Source organism: Geotrypetes seraphini, chromosome 3 (genome assembly GCF_902459505.1).
Source record: "Geotrypetes seraphini chromosome 3, aGeoSer1.1, whole genome shotgun sequence".
NCBI lineage: Eukaryota > Metazoa > Chordata > Amphibia > Gymnophiona > Dermophiidae > Geotrypetes > Geotrypetes seraphini.
In genome coordinates this window covers 22,265,677-22,281,574 of record NC_047086.1, presented here as the reverse complement: position 1 = coordinate 22,281,574, position 15,898 = coordinate 22,265,677, and the positions used below count along the sequence as shown (strand labels likewise).

Genomic DNA, 15,898 nt, shown 5'->3' with positions numbered 1-15,898 from the left:
GACCGGGAAGCCGGGAGGGAAGGAACAGCGGGCCAAATCTAGGGCCAAATTTGATACCCTTATTTTACACCTACCACAGAAGAAGGATAGCCTTGCTTTAGCTGATTTTTAGAACGAAGGCCTTTACTACTTGAATGAAAACACAATATAGATATAAGAGAAGCAGGAGCCAATTCATGTGTAATCTCCTCAGTAATGGAGTCAACCATCACTTTTTTTTTAAACCTAACGAACTGCAAGGAAATATTTTGCATTGCATAAATAAAATAAGAAACAAAAGTTGCAACTATGAATCCAATAGAAGGAACTCTCATCTAACATTCTTGTCTGTTCTTACAGAAGAGAGGTCAGCTTTTGCACTACTGCAAGGACCAGCCCAAAATGTGCAAAATCCATGATTAATAAGGGGGAGGGGAGGTGTTATCAAAGTGGGCTTCCATTAAGATATGTTATTTTACCAATAACCCCAGTTATTAGTAACTAGCCCTCTCCTTTACAAAGCCACGCTAGCGTTTTTAGTGCCAGCTGCAGCAGTAAGAACTCCAACGCTCATAGAATTCCTATGAGTGACGGGGTTTTTACCGCTGCAGCTGGCGCTAAAAACGCTAGCGTGGCTTTGTAAAGGCAGGCCTAGGTCTTGCCTCATAAAATGAAACCTGTTCTAAAAATAGCACAAGTTAGGGGTGAAATAACATGATTTAACAGCAACCCACATTATTATGTCCCTAATGTTAAAAAAAAAAAAGATGCTACCAAAAGTATAATCAGCATTGCAGACTCAATTAACTCTCAGCCCATAAAGCCAGCAAACACCGACAGTGTTTCAGTACTGTGTTTTTTTCAAAACCCACAGCCAAGACACAGTTGCAACAATGCGGCAATCCTACCTTTCCAGTTTACCCAAAGATAAATGGTGATCATCAGATCAAACAAAGCAAGAAGTTGCTTTTTCAAGACAAGGCTCAATTATTGAGGTTTCAGAAGTAACAGAATGGTTTACCCATAAAACAAACACTTTTTTTTTTTTAATTTAGATCATTTTTTAGCCTGTCCTCCCCAGGAGCCCAGAACGGGTTACAGCGAGACATTAACAAAGTTTCGAGGCATACAAATAGGGATACATTCACATTGCATTGCATCATATGATCAGCTGCTGTCTTAACTAAGGAAATATGACAGAGCCATGCAGAAAGAAAAAAAAGTTTTACCTGCATATTTTGAAAGGAAACTTTTTGCTAGCTGCACAGCAGCAAAGAAGTGTTAGTTGAGAGGAATGTTTTAACAGCACCCTCCCTCTCTCTCTCTCCAACCTGACCATACTGGCCAAGGTCCCCTACCTACCAACGCCCCCAACATAACCAGCCCTTCTCCAACTGGTTCATTAATTTGCCATATAAAGAATTTTTCCATTATATGGCAAATTGTCCCCACCCAGCTCATCCCATAATGCACCTTGCAGCATAAGGCACCATTTTGAAGATAGTGGCAACCACAGAAAAGAGTGAGTGGGCTTCACTCCTGCCTTATTCAAGGCACCAGACCTAAAGGAGAGATCAAGGAGGCTTTTTTTTAGTTAGTTAAGTCAGGGTGGATTGTTGGGTGAAAGGGAGGGAGGAAGGGTTACCACTAGATAACAGGGGTCTTGGTCGGGACTCAAGACAGAAGGGGGTTGGTCAAATCAGGGACAAGTGAGTGCTGCTAGACACCAGGGATCGAGACTAGAGAATGACACAGGGACAATTTTTTCCCCATCCCCACAGGAATTCAATTTCCCCATTCCTATAAGCTGTGCCTTAACCACACTAGCCTCAAACACTTATGTTTTTTAAAGTGCTTGAGGCTTGTGCAGATGAGAATGGAGCTTGCAGGAATAGGACAGGAAAAGAACTTGCCGGGAAGAGATGGGAAAATGAATTCCCGTGGAGATGGGGAAAAATTTGTCCCCCTGTCATTCTCTACTTGGACATGAGAAGAGCTAATACATTAAAAAAGCTGCAGGCATTTTGTATTTAAATTTAGATGTCATATTTCCTTTCAGTGCACAAGCCAATCACTGCTCAGGCACCGAAAGGAATGGCAACATTTAGTAAAGATACTTATCCGTAGCAGGTGTTCTCCAAGGACAACAGGCAAATATTCTCATACATGGATGACATCATCTGTGGAACCCAGTACGGACACTACCAAGTGCATTGTCACTTTAAATCTTTAGGCAGTGCCCATACTGTATGTACGCTGGTGCATTCCCACCTAATGTTGGCTTGCAGGACCTACAGTCTAATTAAATCTAATCTTAAATTTCTGCATTGCACTTTTCCAGTACAGGTTCAGAAACAAAGCTAAGAAGCCACTAGGGGAGATAGGCAGGTTGTGAGAATATGCGCCTGCTGTCTTCAGAAAGCACTTTCTACAGATAAGTATCTTTTACTTTCTCTGAGGACAAACAGGCATAATATTCTCACATATGGGACAGCCAAGCTGCCAAGATCATGTTTTTGACAGAGGTTAAGTATTGAATATACAAGAGCCTGGCAAAACGCCAGAGGGTTGGAGAAAAAGTTGTCTTTAAGTAGAGAATAGATTGCCCAAATCAATCGTCTCTTCTAAATGGTAGTGATAGGTAAACATATGGATTGAGGACCAAGGAATAGCTTCGCAGATTTCTTTGAAAATGAGCTATGAAGGCAACAATAGCTTAGTCGTTGCAGGTTGTTACATGGCCTTGTAGTATCAACCGAGCATAAGCATGCAGAAGATCTGAACATATTGTCCATGACAAGATCTAAATCCTTTTCTTTATGGCTAATGTGGATTCTAGCATCATGAAGCTATAATTTGAGTTCTTTCCAGTATGCATCATTTGCATTTGTCATATTAAAATTTCTTCTGCCTCATGGATGCCCAGCCTTCCAGTCTTTTAAGGTCCTCCTGCATTTCATGCAATCTAAACATAGCAAAAAAAAATAGTAACATAGTAGATGACGGCAGATAAAGACCCAACCTTACCCTCTTTTTAAATTACTAATTTAATTTAAATTTTCCTTCTTCTTAGCTCTTTCTGGGCCAGAACCCAAAGCTCTGCCTGTTCCATCTACTGAAGTCTCCCGTCAAAGCTCACTCCAGCCCACCTAAACCATCCCAGCCATCAAAGCCCTCCCCAGCCCATCCTCAACCAAAGGCCATATACAGACACAGACCGTGCAAGTCTGCCCAGTACTGGCCTTAGTTCTTCAATATTTACTATTATTTTTTGATTCGAGATCTTCTGTGTTCATCTCACGCTTTTTTGAACTCTGTCACTGTTTTCCTCTTTACCACCCCACCCTCTGGAGCGCATATTATTTAACAACCTAGACTAGTTTTGTGCCATCTCACTAATCATTTCTATTTCCAGATCATTTATAAGTATGTTAAAAAGCACAGGCCTAGTACAGATCCTTGCAGCACTCTACTACTGTCCTCCATTGAGAGAATTGGCCTTTTAACCCTACCCTCCATTTTCTATCCATTAACCAGTTCCTTATCCAGAACAGAGCACTGTCTCTTATCCCATGGCTTTTTAATTTTCTCAGGAGTCTCTTGTAAGGGAATTTGTAAAAGCTTTCTGAAAATCTAGACACACTACAACTTGTTCACCTTTATCCAAGTTTATTCATGTCTTCAAAAAGTGAAGCAAATTGATGAGGAAAGACTTCTAGCTGAATCCATGTTGAGCCTGTCCCATTAAACCAGTCCAGTAATTTTGTTCAATAGTTTTATTCTTTAAAATTGTTTCTACTATTTTGCCCAGCCCTAATGTCAGACTTACTGGTCTGTAATTTCTCGATTACCCCTTGAACCCTTTTTCAAAATTGGCATTACATTAACTCCCTACCAATCATCAAGTACCCTGGATGATCTTAAATGACAGGATTACCGATTATCAATAGTAGATCTGCAATTTCTATTTGAGCTTTTTCAGTTTACTGGAGGGTTTACCATCTGGCCCAGCTGATTTGCTGCTCATCAGCTTGTCGATTTGGCTTATCACATCTTCCAAATTCATTGAGAGCTTTCAGTTTCTCTATATCATGGCCCATTTCTGGCAAAGGTAGTTAGTTCCCTTTCATCCTCCTCAGTACAGACTGAAGCAAAAAATTCATTTAATCTGTTGTTTGATTTGACTTTATAACCTAGTCCTACATTCTTCATCATTAACAAAAGAACAAAATACAGTAGTTTTTTTTCCATAAATGCCCTTAAACATTTTGACATTGAAATTAAATACCTTTATTAATAATAGTAGCAAGCTTGACAGCCATCCTTCCAATAAGACATTCTTTCAACATGGATTCGTAATTGACCCAACGATGAACCTGTTAAGGATGAAACAGATGACTTATATAAACATCAAAATATCATGCTTTATTTGGTGAACTTGATATCCCATTAAGCTCACTAAACTGTAATCACAAGTCTGCCAGAGAGAGAATTTCTTACCTTTTGAAAACATAATATTCCACAATAATGGCCACTACCATGAAAGTTTGACTATCTGTACATAAAACACAAACCCTGAGTGCTAATAATGCTCGCCATCAGAGTTGTATTTTTAATACAGGGTGCCTACAAAAACACTCCTTGATTTTAAATGGTTACAAAATCAAAATTTATTGGAATATGTTTATAAATAAGATGACAGCAAATAAAAGTCCCAAAAAGCATGGTTAGCAAGATCTTACACAATTGCTTGCACTTTCATTCTTATAAGCTGCAATTGGTGAAGAAGTTACAACCTTCAGACAATGCAACGCGACAAAATGACCAGGTGTTTCTCAAGTGGCCCCCAAGGTCACTGGATATTACTTTTTGTCTTTCACGTACCCTCAAAGGAAAAAGTCACAGAGTGTACATACCTCCACTACCCACAACTATGGATGATCTGCAGGAACACATCACTGAAGCTATAAATGCGATCACGCCGGATATGCTTCAGAGAGTCTGGTCTGAGCTCGATTATCGCATCAATGTTTGCCGAGTAACAACAGGTTGGGCGCACATCGAGTGTATGCAATCAAAAGATACCATATGAAACCATACGAGTTGATGAAACTGTAGCCTCAAAGGTGAAAGAATATTGCAATAAATTTTGGTTTTGTAACCATTTAAAATCAAGGAGTGTTTTTGTGGCCACCCTGTAAATTAATCATCATATTTACCTAATGTGCAAAAATGTGGGCCAAAATAAAGCCAATAAAAATGCCATGACATCACAATTGATCTGTTACTGTACCACTCTAGGTATTAAAAAAATTAATAGCTTTACTAATCTGACTGGCAGCAGACTGGCTAACCTTCTAAAGAGGGCTTTAAGGGGAAGGGAATAGGATTTGATATACCTCTCAGACAAGCGGTTTGCAATCGGATACTTGAGCATTATTCCCCATCTGTCCTGGCGAGCTCACAGTTTATCTGCCCCCAGATCAGTATAAGCCCTCAGGTAAATGAATCACTAAATACCTTTACACGGATGGGAAAAGGGGACAATGTCTGGAAAGCACAGGAAACAAGGTTCTGGCTCTAGAGGCTGTGACAGAAGAGGCTGAACTGGATTTAGTGACGCTCACAGAAACATGGTTCATGGAGAACCATGGCTGGGATATAGTTATACTGGGCTAAAATCTGTTCAGGAAAGTCAGGGCAGGAAGAAAAGGAGGGGGCAGTGGTATATGTTAGTCATATTAAGGCAATCCAAAAAACAAGGCAAACACCCCATGATAAATATAACAAAGAAGAAAAAGTGGGGGGAAAGGACTGTACACATCAACCTGGGATAAAAGTGAATTTATTGAACACAATCATCTATTAAAACATAAAATATATACGATTGATAATCAGTCTTGCCTTGATATCCTTCCAGACCTGATCCAGTAGATGGCACTGAGCAGCCATGGAGCTCCAATAGCAATCAGAGATTTGTACCTCATTTTATGATTGCTAATTTATTTTGCACCATAAAGAACATAAGAAGTTGCCTCCGCTGAGGCAGACCAGAGGTCCATCTTGCCCAGCGGTCCGCTCCCGCGGCGGCCCATCAGGCCTAATTGCCTGAACAGTGTCCCTGACTAATTTTGTAACTGCCTCTAATCCTCTAATCCTATCCCTATAACCTACCTCTACTCCTATCTGTACCCCTCAATCCCTTTGTCCTCTAAGTACCTACCCAAACCTTCTTTGAAGCCCTGTAGCGTGCTCCTGCTTATCACATCCTCTGGTAGCGCGTTCCATGTATCCACCACCATCTGGGTGAAAAAGAACTTCCTGGCGTTTGTTCTAAACCTCTCCCCTTTCAATTTCTCCGAGTGCCCTCTTGTACTTGTAGGTCCCCATAATTTGAAAAATCTGTCCCTATCTACTCTTTCTATGCCCTTCATGATCTTGAAGGTTTCTATCATGTCTCCTCTAAGTCTCCGCTTTTCCAGGGAGAAAAGCACCAGATTTTTCAGTCTGTCAGTATATGAGAGGTCCTCCATACCCTTTATTAGCTTAGTTGCTCTTCTCTGTACTCTCTCGAGTACCGGCATGTCCTTCTTGAGGTACGGCGACCAGTACTGGACACAGTACTCCAGGTGCGGGCGCACCATAGCACGATACAGTGGCAGGATGACTTCCTTCGTCCTGGTCGTGATACCCTTCTTAATGATGCCCAACATTTTGTTTGCCTTCCTTGAGGCTGTGGCGCACTGCGCCGACGCCTTCAATGATGTGTCTACCATCACTCCCAGGTCTCTTTCAAGGTTACTCACCCCTAGCGGTGATCCCCCCCATTTTGTAAGTGAACATCGGGTTCTTTTTCCCTACATGCATGACCTTGCATTTCCCTATGTTGAAGCTCATTTGCCACTTTTTGGCCCACTCTTCCAGCGCTGTCAGATCTTTTTGGAGATTTTTGCAGTCCTCCGTGTTTTCAACCCTGCTGTATAGTTTGGTGTCATCCGCAAATTTAATAACCTCACATTTTGTTCCTGCCTCCAGGTCGTTAATAAATATATTGAACAGGAGCGGTCCCAGCAACGACCCCTGCAAAACTCCGCTCGTGACCCATTGCCAGTCTGAGTAATGGCCCTTTATTCCAACCCTCTGTTTCCTGTCCGCCAGCCAGTTTTTGATCCATCGGTGGACCTCCCCTTGCACCTTCTGATGAATGGTGCCCCCCATGTGGCCAGCGCTCTCTCTCTTTCCTTAATTTCCCCCTCCCTCATGTGGCCAGCGCCTTCTCTCTTTCCTCCATTTCCACCTCCCCTATGTGGCCAACGCCCTCTCTCTTTCCTTTATTCTCCCCTCCCCCATGAGGCCAGTGCCCTCTCTCTTCCCTCCATTCCCCCCTCCCCCATGTGGCCAGCGCCCTCTCTCTTTCCTCCATTCCCGCCTCCCCCACAGAGATGAAATCTGATCAGTAACTGAGGTCAGAAATATTCCAAACCAAATAATTACTCTGAATAGCAAAATCAACCTGTCCCTGGAAGGTCTACCCTTTAAGTCTGTACCTAAAGCCTTGGAAGGTACAGTGCACCGCCCTCTGCCACAAAAGACAATATAATGATGATCTGAGCTTGCCAGGTCCCAGCCTGCTGCTGTAAGGCCTTAGGCTAACCCTCCAAGTCCCAAGACTGGGGGTGGGAGTCCACCCTACCATGCCCAGAAGAAGAATCAGAAGGAAGCTCCAGGTTCTTTAAGATAGGAACAAGCTTGCTTCTCTTCCCCTCTCCCCTCCATTTTTGCCAGACTAGGAAGGCGCCCTTCAAAGAGGCTTCTGGCAACCTACCCTGACACTAGAACAGCAGTTCTAATGCAGCTCCAGGAAATCTGCCCTATAGAAAATTTGTACACTGGCCCAAAAAAAATGGCTGCCATTGCCATCAGTGCAAAGACCCCATCAGCTACAGAAGCACAGCCACCAGCACATCCTGAAATGCACAAAAATGCTTTAGAGACTTGCTTATCACAGACAAGACAGAAGCCGCAGCACAGTTAAAGCAACTGAAGCTCCAAGACCTTGAGCAACCAGGAATTAGTCCCAAATGCCTCTGAACTCTCTGCTCATCCAACCATATGCTGATGCACCCTTGGGAACTCCACCTGCTCCCACAGGGAGCTTCCCCAGTACTTTCTGGCTCCCTTACCACTAGCATCTTCAGATCTCACTGCCTCCTTATTTCCGCTTCCACTAAGTACAAGGGGTGGCAATAGTTGAAAAGGGTTGAGCCTTACCTCCTCTGGCTCTGAACAGACTTTTTTTCCACTATTAAGAAAAGATTCTTAGAAGAGTGGTCAGCATCTAAGAAGTGTCCTAGACAACTCAATTTGTCATAAATGGCCAGAAATGTTACCTTATGCACTCAACAGATGCTGTAAAAAGATTCCTTTAGTCGTTTCTCATTATGTTGTATGATTAACAGAGTTAAACAGAAAAAACTATATGATGGCCTCCTAGCCACTCAAGCAGCAAAAATAGACAACCAAATCGCCAATCTTCTGATAACGATCCCAGATCACAAAACTTTCAGAGAAGAAATAAAGACTATACTTTTCAAAAAATCCCTGAAAAAGTCCTAACCTCTCAAGCTTCCTTCTTTCATCCCTCTACCCCCCCCCGAACCCCCAAATCAACCTGCTCTACTCTTTTTTTTTCCCCCAAAAAGGACCAGAAATCTTTTTGTAAAACACCCTCTAACTCTTTTGTAATCCGCCTTGAATCGCAAGGTAATGGCGGAATAGAAATCCCTAATGTAATGTAATTATGTCAAAATATATAAAATGAAATAGATAGGCAACTTACCTTCATCAGCTTTTAGTAGAAATGTGAGATCCTAAATTTAGATGGACCTTAATTCTCCAGTTCACATAAAAAGCTACATGATCCTGAATATTAAAGATACTTGACCCCTTTTTATCCCATAAATCACCAAATAAAAACTCCAAAAAAATGTATGCACAGCTTACTTCTTTGAGGAAGGTGCAGAAAACCCACACACATATATACACAGATTTTGGTTTTCTACACTTTGGAATTTTGATAAAGGTTAGAGTGAGAGGCATGTCCTATATACAGCCAGTAGTTTGCGATTCACTGCCTTACCTGATCAAAAAGATCAGTACCATCTGCTCCTGCTGCCCTCATCAGTTCCTCTTCCCCACCAGGATGATACTCCATGTATGGAGTAACATTAAACACAAGCCCTGTATACAAAAAAGATTAATGATTAATTTTCAAGTTTTCTAATGAAAAAATACAAAAATAAAAATACAAGCCATTTACAACACATTACAGTTTTCTTAAAGTCATGAAAAACTACTAAGATTTTTAGATATAAAACACCACTTCTATTTATATTATAGACTGATAATTCCTGAGATGAGGCCCAGTAACTATATTCATATTTATAAAAAATCCCCCCCTCAAATCTGAACACTTTATAATGACTTCCAGCACAAAAAGTATCTGTTTAATGAGATTTTTAAACATTATTTACTAAATGTTTCAAGCAAAAAATAACCACACACTAGGGCTCCTTTTATGAAACTTTATGATTCAGATGAGTCCTAGAGGCTCCTTTTACGAAGCCGCGGTAGCGACTTTATCGCACAGGACTTTTCATCACGCGCTAACCCCCGTGCTAGCTGAAAAACTATCGCCTGCTCATGAGGAGGCGGTAGCGGCTAGCGTGTGCTATTACGCACATTAAACTGCTACCGCGGCTTCGTAAAAGGAGCCCCTAGGACTCATCTGAATCATAACTACAGGCTCAACCTAAAGCCTAAACTCTGTAAAGGTAAATGCTGTCAAAATGCTCCACCACATGATCTTCTGACCCTCCCCTCCCCCACAGAACCAACAGGACAGGTATAACCCAACAGAAGTAAGAAAAAAATAACAGGAAGACAATGGGTGAGAAGAAAATGAAATAAAGGATAAAAGCAAAAATTATATATATGCAGAGGTCTGTTTGAAAAGTTCCAGGACTGATTTTATAAAAATTTATTAACAATCTTACAGCTTATTCCATTGGGTCCCCTTCCCTACGTATACACTTTTTCCAATGTCATTTCCACTTCTGGAAATGGTCCTTAAATACATCTTCAGAAATCGCTAAAAAGTTGCCGTGTCGAATTTTGCTTTGTCTTCAATGGTGTCGAATCGCTTTCCTTTCAGTGTGGATTTAAGTTTAGGAAACAAGAAGTCAGCATGGGCCAAGTCAGACAAGTAAGGTGGCTGGGGAAGAACCGTCATCGTGTTTTGGGGCAAAATTCACAAATTTGGACGCATTCAAAACACCTTCCATGACGCATGACATTTCTGAAGCGGTCTTACCCAATTTAAAACAGAACTTCACACTGAGGTCGCATGTGAAAAATAGACAAATCATGAAAACACAATTTCACAAAAACTGCTGTAGCTCAGAGATGAAAAATATCAACAAACAGAAAATAGGAGGTGACTCATGAGGTTTCATTATTCAACATCGCCTAGCGCATCTCAAAACAATGTCCCTTTGGCACGCAATTTGAATTGTCCTGGAACTTTCTGAACAGGTTTAAAGATGATTGCTGTTCTCCAACCCAATTCACAAAACTGCCCACTGTGAGTTTTCCCCCTCAATCGCCCATTTCCCAATCCAGCCTTGCAAATTAGTAAAACCCCATGCAAAATAGCCAAGAAACTGATTCACTAACATATGTTTGGTTATTTTGAATCAGGTTTCACTATCCTAAAACCCGACTGCTGCAGACCTGTGTCACCGAAAGGTCTGCAGGGTGTTTTTTTTCTCATTTTTTTTTAATGGCACAGATATTTTGTGTGTATTACACAAGCAAAATTTCTGCACATTAAATGAAATGCAAAAACAAAAAAAACCCACACTGCTGCCCACGACCTTCCCACAACGTCCCTCGACAAATGCAGCTCTCCTCCGATAAATGCAGTGACCGTAAAAAAAAAACAGCATGAGGGATAACCACTCCTTCCTGCGAAGAAAAAGGCAGGAGGGATGCCCACTCCCTCCTGCTGACAAATACCTCCCCCCACCCCCAAAAAAACCTGGCAGGAGGTATGCCCACTCCCTCCCCCTCCCCAAACCTTTATGTTGGGAGGAGGGGTGCCTCCTGCTCCAGCCTCCTCCAAAGAAATGCAGGCCTTAGGCCCTGCCCCGGTGCATCATGTGATGCACGGGGAAGGGCCTAAGAAGGCCCTGATTGGCTCAGGCATCTCAAGCTCCTCCCTTGGGAGGAGCCCGAGGCGCCTGAGCCAATCAGTGACTTTCTTAGGTAGGAGCCTAAGGAAGTCCCTGATTGGCCATTGTTCATTTCGTTTTCTATACCGTTCTCCCAGGGTAGCAGAGAATGGTCTGTCCCTGCAGGCTCACAATCTATCTAATGTGTTTGGGGCAATGGAGGGATTAAGTGACTTGCCCAGGGTCACAAGGAGCAGTGTGGGTTTGAACCCACAACCTCAGGGTGCTATAGCTTTAACTACTGCGTCACTCTAGAAATCAAAATGCAGCAAGTGACATCACTGATAAGGCTGACTCTTAGGAATTGGTGGAATGAAGCATTATGATGTCACAATACCAGCTCTGGTTATCAGAGGCTGAAACTTTTCATACTATTTATTTATTCAGTTTTCTATACTGTTCTCCCAGGGGAGCTCAGAATTATTTATATGAATTTATTCAGGTACTCTAGCATTTTTCCCTGTTGCCCAGGTGTGCTCACAATGTACCTGGGGCAATGGGGGGATTAAATAGCTTACCCAGGGACACAGTGAGCAGCGTGGGTTTGAACCCACAGCCTCAGGATGCTGTGGCTGTAGCTTTAAGCACCGTGCCACACTCTCCTAACATTCTATTTGTTTTCTTAGCTGCTGCTGCTTCACACTGGGCGGCAACCCTTAATGTAGACCCTTGCATCACATAGCTATCACACGAGTTCCTCTTTCCCTCTTGCATCACTTTTCACTTGCTCACATTAAACTTCCATCTGCCATTTTGATGTCCAGTCTTCCAGTTTTGCAAGGTCCTCTTGCAACTTTTACAATCTTCTTGCAATTTGACAACTTTGTGTCTAATAGTTTTGGTACTATTTGTGGAGATATATATATATATATTAAGCTTGTGCAAATCTTTGCTCCGTTTACCTCTTATACATATCCAACAATCCTCTTTCGTATTGTGTCTTGCAAGCTCTTCTTCAGTCACCTCAATCAATCTCCCTTGAAGGCCTGTTAAGTCTTTTCCACTCTTGGTTAAGCGAATCCAGTCCATAAGACTCCTTCCAGGTTTTAGAGGTATCTATAAATGCAATATTAAAAAGACAGTTAACTCTAGAGCTAAAACTAAACTTCACATATCTAATATTTGCAAAGAATTAAAGATGCTAACTGCAAGGAAAACCTGAGGTCTCTGAATCAGCACCCATTAATTTAAGTCACCAAACATGAACATCCAGAAATAGGATATTTCTTTAACTCCCCCCCCCCCTTTTATGAAGCCATATTAGTCTCTGCAATATACTATTTCTACCACGCTCTGGATTACCAACTTCCAATCCACTTGGGGTTCAGGTGCTTTGGAAAGCCAATGTATACAAAGCATCACTAAAATTAGTGAAATCTATTGAGCATAACGTTGCAAACTTCAGGAGAGACCAAGGTAATCTGCTTCTTATAAATATTCCCCTTTTAGAACTCTTTCACTCGAACATAAGTCGATCCGAAAATAAATCGAGATCTCCATTTTTCCCCCCAAAAAGGAGGAAAAATGGTTGACTCGAATATGTCAGGTGGATTAATATTCAAGTGCCCTGCCCTGAGCTGCACCAGCTCCCTCCCCTGCCATGCACTGCACACAGCCCTCTTCCCTCCCTGGCTCTCCACCCTGTCCTCCTCTCTGTCCTGTCCATCATACCTCGTCTGCTACTGGAATCCCTGGTAGTCCAGAGGTATAGCAGGAAGGAGCGAGCTTTACACACTCCTGCCCCGCTACTAACCCGGTTGGTCGCTACCGCAAGTTCCAGCTTAAGCCATTGAGCAGTACCAAGCAGAAGCGCACTTTGGTGCTGAGCGGCTTCCTGAATGAAATTCACAGGAGCCATTCAGGAAGCCGCTCAGCACCAAGCGCGCTTCTGCTCAGTACTGCTCAGCGGCTTAAGCCGGAATTAGCAGCAGCCACCAACCAGGTTAGCAGCGGGGCAAGAACGCGGAAAGCTTGCTCCTGCCTGCTACACCTCTGGACCACCAGGGATTCCTGTAACAGAGGAAGTACGAAAGACAGGGCATAGAGGGGGGACAGGGTGCAGAGTCCGACGGCCTAGCAGAGGCCTGCAATAAGTATGGGAGAGTGGCGCTGGGCAAAATATAAACCAGGACCCCCATTTTTGGGCCCAAAACCCCCAGTTTATATTTGAGTATATACGGTAAACACCCAATACATTCCCTGGATATCTGTAGTGTCTCAGCAATTGTTTTAGCCAATATTCACTGATCTGTCAAAATCAAGTCATGGACATGGTCAATAATTTCAGGAGTTGACACCATTTGAGGCCTCCAAGATCTTGCTTTATCTTCGGTCTCAAAATCTCCATGCTGAAAGTTTGCAACATCACATCTTCACTGCGAAATATGATGGCCATTTGTCACTCAATGTTTTGCATCATACATTCATGGTTTTCCTTTGGAGTTTTTTTTCTGCAAGAATAGGAACTTGATGACGGCTCCGAGTTCCACACTTGAAAACTCTACACTCTTCATTGAACAATCAGTGGCATAGTAAGGGGGATATAATGGGGGCGGTCCGCCCTGGGTAGAGTTACCAGACGTCCGGATTTCCCCGGATCTGTCCTCCTTTTGAGGACATGTCTGGGTTTTGAAAAGCTTTCCTTCGGGCAGGAGGGCATCCATGCATATGCAGATACGACGCAATGACATCACGCACGTCGTATCCACGCATGCGCAGATGTCCTGCCCGGTGAGAGCAGGCAGCGGGGGGGGGGGGGGGAGTGGCGTGACAGATTGGGCAGGGATGGGTGGGACTGGGCGGGTCTGTGGCAGGTCTAGATTTCCCAGGTGGAAAATCTGGTAACCCCAGCCCTAGGCGCAGCCTTCCTCAGGGCGCCGGCATCCCTCCTACTCTCCCCCCCCCCCCTTCCCTGTACCTTTTTAACTTCGGCGCGAGCAGCAACATCGGCTTCAGCACTTTCTTTGACATCACTTCCAGGAGGAAACAAAATCAGAGAGAGCGCCGAACCCAATGGAGGCAGTAAGTTATTCGCTGATCACGCTGAAGTTAAAAAGGTATGGGGAAGGGGCACCACTGCCCCGGCCGCCAGTCACCCTGACTATGCCACTGGAAACAATGTCAAAAAGCATAGCATTAGGATTCTGTACATTGATACTTTGAAAAAATAAAATCACATTCTTTTCAGCTGCAATGGCAAAATAAGGCTCAGGATTTAGGAAGTTGTTTGGAATGAGAACTCTTCAGCAGCAGCAGCAGCAGCACCCCTCCCCCTCCCCCTCTCCCTCCCCCTCCCCCTCCCCCTCTCCCTCCCCCTCCCCCTCCCCCTCTTCCTCCCCCTCCCCCTCTCCCTCTCCCTCCCCCTCTCCCTTTCCCCTCCCCCTCCCAGCTCACCTTCTTCCTCCCTGCCTCGGCCGCCCTCTGCTGGGAGCCGGGCGCCGGGAAGGCCGGAGCGGGCACGTTCAGCATGTCAAATCGGGCGGGAAACGCCGGCCTCAACCGACGCGCTGCCCCCGCACGAGGACGCAAAGCCGTGGGGCAGCCGCGCGAGCCCACAGCCCTCACCTCGGCAACAAGCCCCGGAAAATTACGAGGCCCCGCCCCGCCGCTAGCACCGCCACCAATCCGAGGAAGAGCAAAAATGTCACGTGGAGGGAATCCGGCCTATAACCGATCTCCCGGAAGAGGGAGCCCGGAAGAGTAGGTGCGCTGCGGTTTCGAGAGATCAGGAAGAGGCTTTTTGCATGAAGTTACAGGAGCTGCAGATGAGCAAAGCTTTTGGTTGTCTGTAAGGATGAAGTTGAACAGTTGTGACACTTATGGGCGCCCGAGTTTTGCTTTAATGCTATTACTATTTATTATTTCTACAGTACTGGAAGGCGTACGCAGCGCTGTACATTCTAACACACAATAGACAGTCCCTGCTCAGAAGAGCTTACAATCTAATTTATCCACATTCCCTGTCTGCTAAAATTCCCTCTTCATAATTGTATCCTGATATTCACTGGTGTCCGACTATTTTCAATGTAAAATGTAAAATAGTTAATTTCTTATAATTCAACCTATGTATAATTTTCCTTTCAACCATCTTGTATTCATCTACTGTAATTCGCTGATTGTACAGCTCTTCTTCTTTGTGAACCACCTAGAAGTCGCAAGATTATGACGGTATAGAAAAATAAAAGTTGATATTATTATTATTATTATTTCAGGGTTCGGGAGATTATGGTAGAGGAATTGATAGTGGGTATAAGTATCTGACAGCAGTGAGTGGGAGTTAAGAACATAAGAATTGCCACTGCTGGGTCAAACCAGTGGTCCAGCCTGCCCAGCAGTGGCCCTTAGGTCAAAGACCATTGCCCTAATGAAAGGTCACTTGGACACACAAAGTCAGAGGCGTGAAGAAAATACAAGAGATTTATTACAGAATGCATGCTGGACCCCTGAGCTCCAAGTTGGCTCAGAAGTGCCAAAACCAGGAAGTTACAGAGATATTTATTCATTTTTCTGGCTATACAACTGAATTCTAGAAAAAGCTTTTCACGTGTTACTTTTCTTAACACTCATTGGTTCTAAGCTCACACTAGCAGGTTACTAGCAGGACACTTATCTAACTCTTACAGTTAAAT

General features: G+C 43.5%; 1 protein-coding gene across 2 annotated transcripts in view; it reads right to left on the bottom strand.

Annotated features, from left to right (window-relative positions):
- The window catches only part of LOC117356395 (cytochrome b5 reductase 4), a 96,734-nt gene extending 81,815 nt beyond the window's left edge, over positions 1-14,919 (bottom strand). For both annotated transcript variants that reach the window (XM_033935546.1, XM_033935547.1), the window contains exons 1-4: positions 14,664-14,919; positions 12,173-12,326; positions 9,119-9,219; positions 4,268-4,355 (exon numbers count right to left, since the gene is read on the bottom strand). In XM_033935546.1, the coding sequence (XP_033791437.1) occupies positions 4,268-4,355; positions 9,119-9,219; positions 12,173-12,326; positions 14,664-14,738 (418 nt within the window). In that variant the 5' untranslated portion in view covers positions 14,739-14,919. The remainder of the gene's footprint in view (positions 1-4,267; positions 4,356-9,118; positions 9,220-12,172; positions 12,327-14,663) is intronic.
- Between the last annotated feature and the right edge of the window lie 979 nt (positions 14,920-15,898).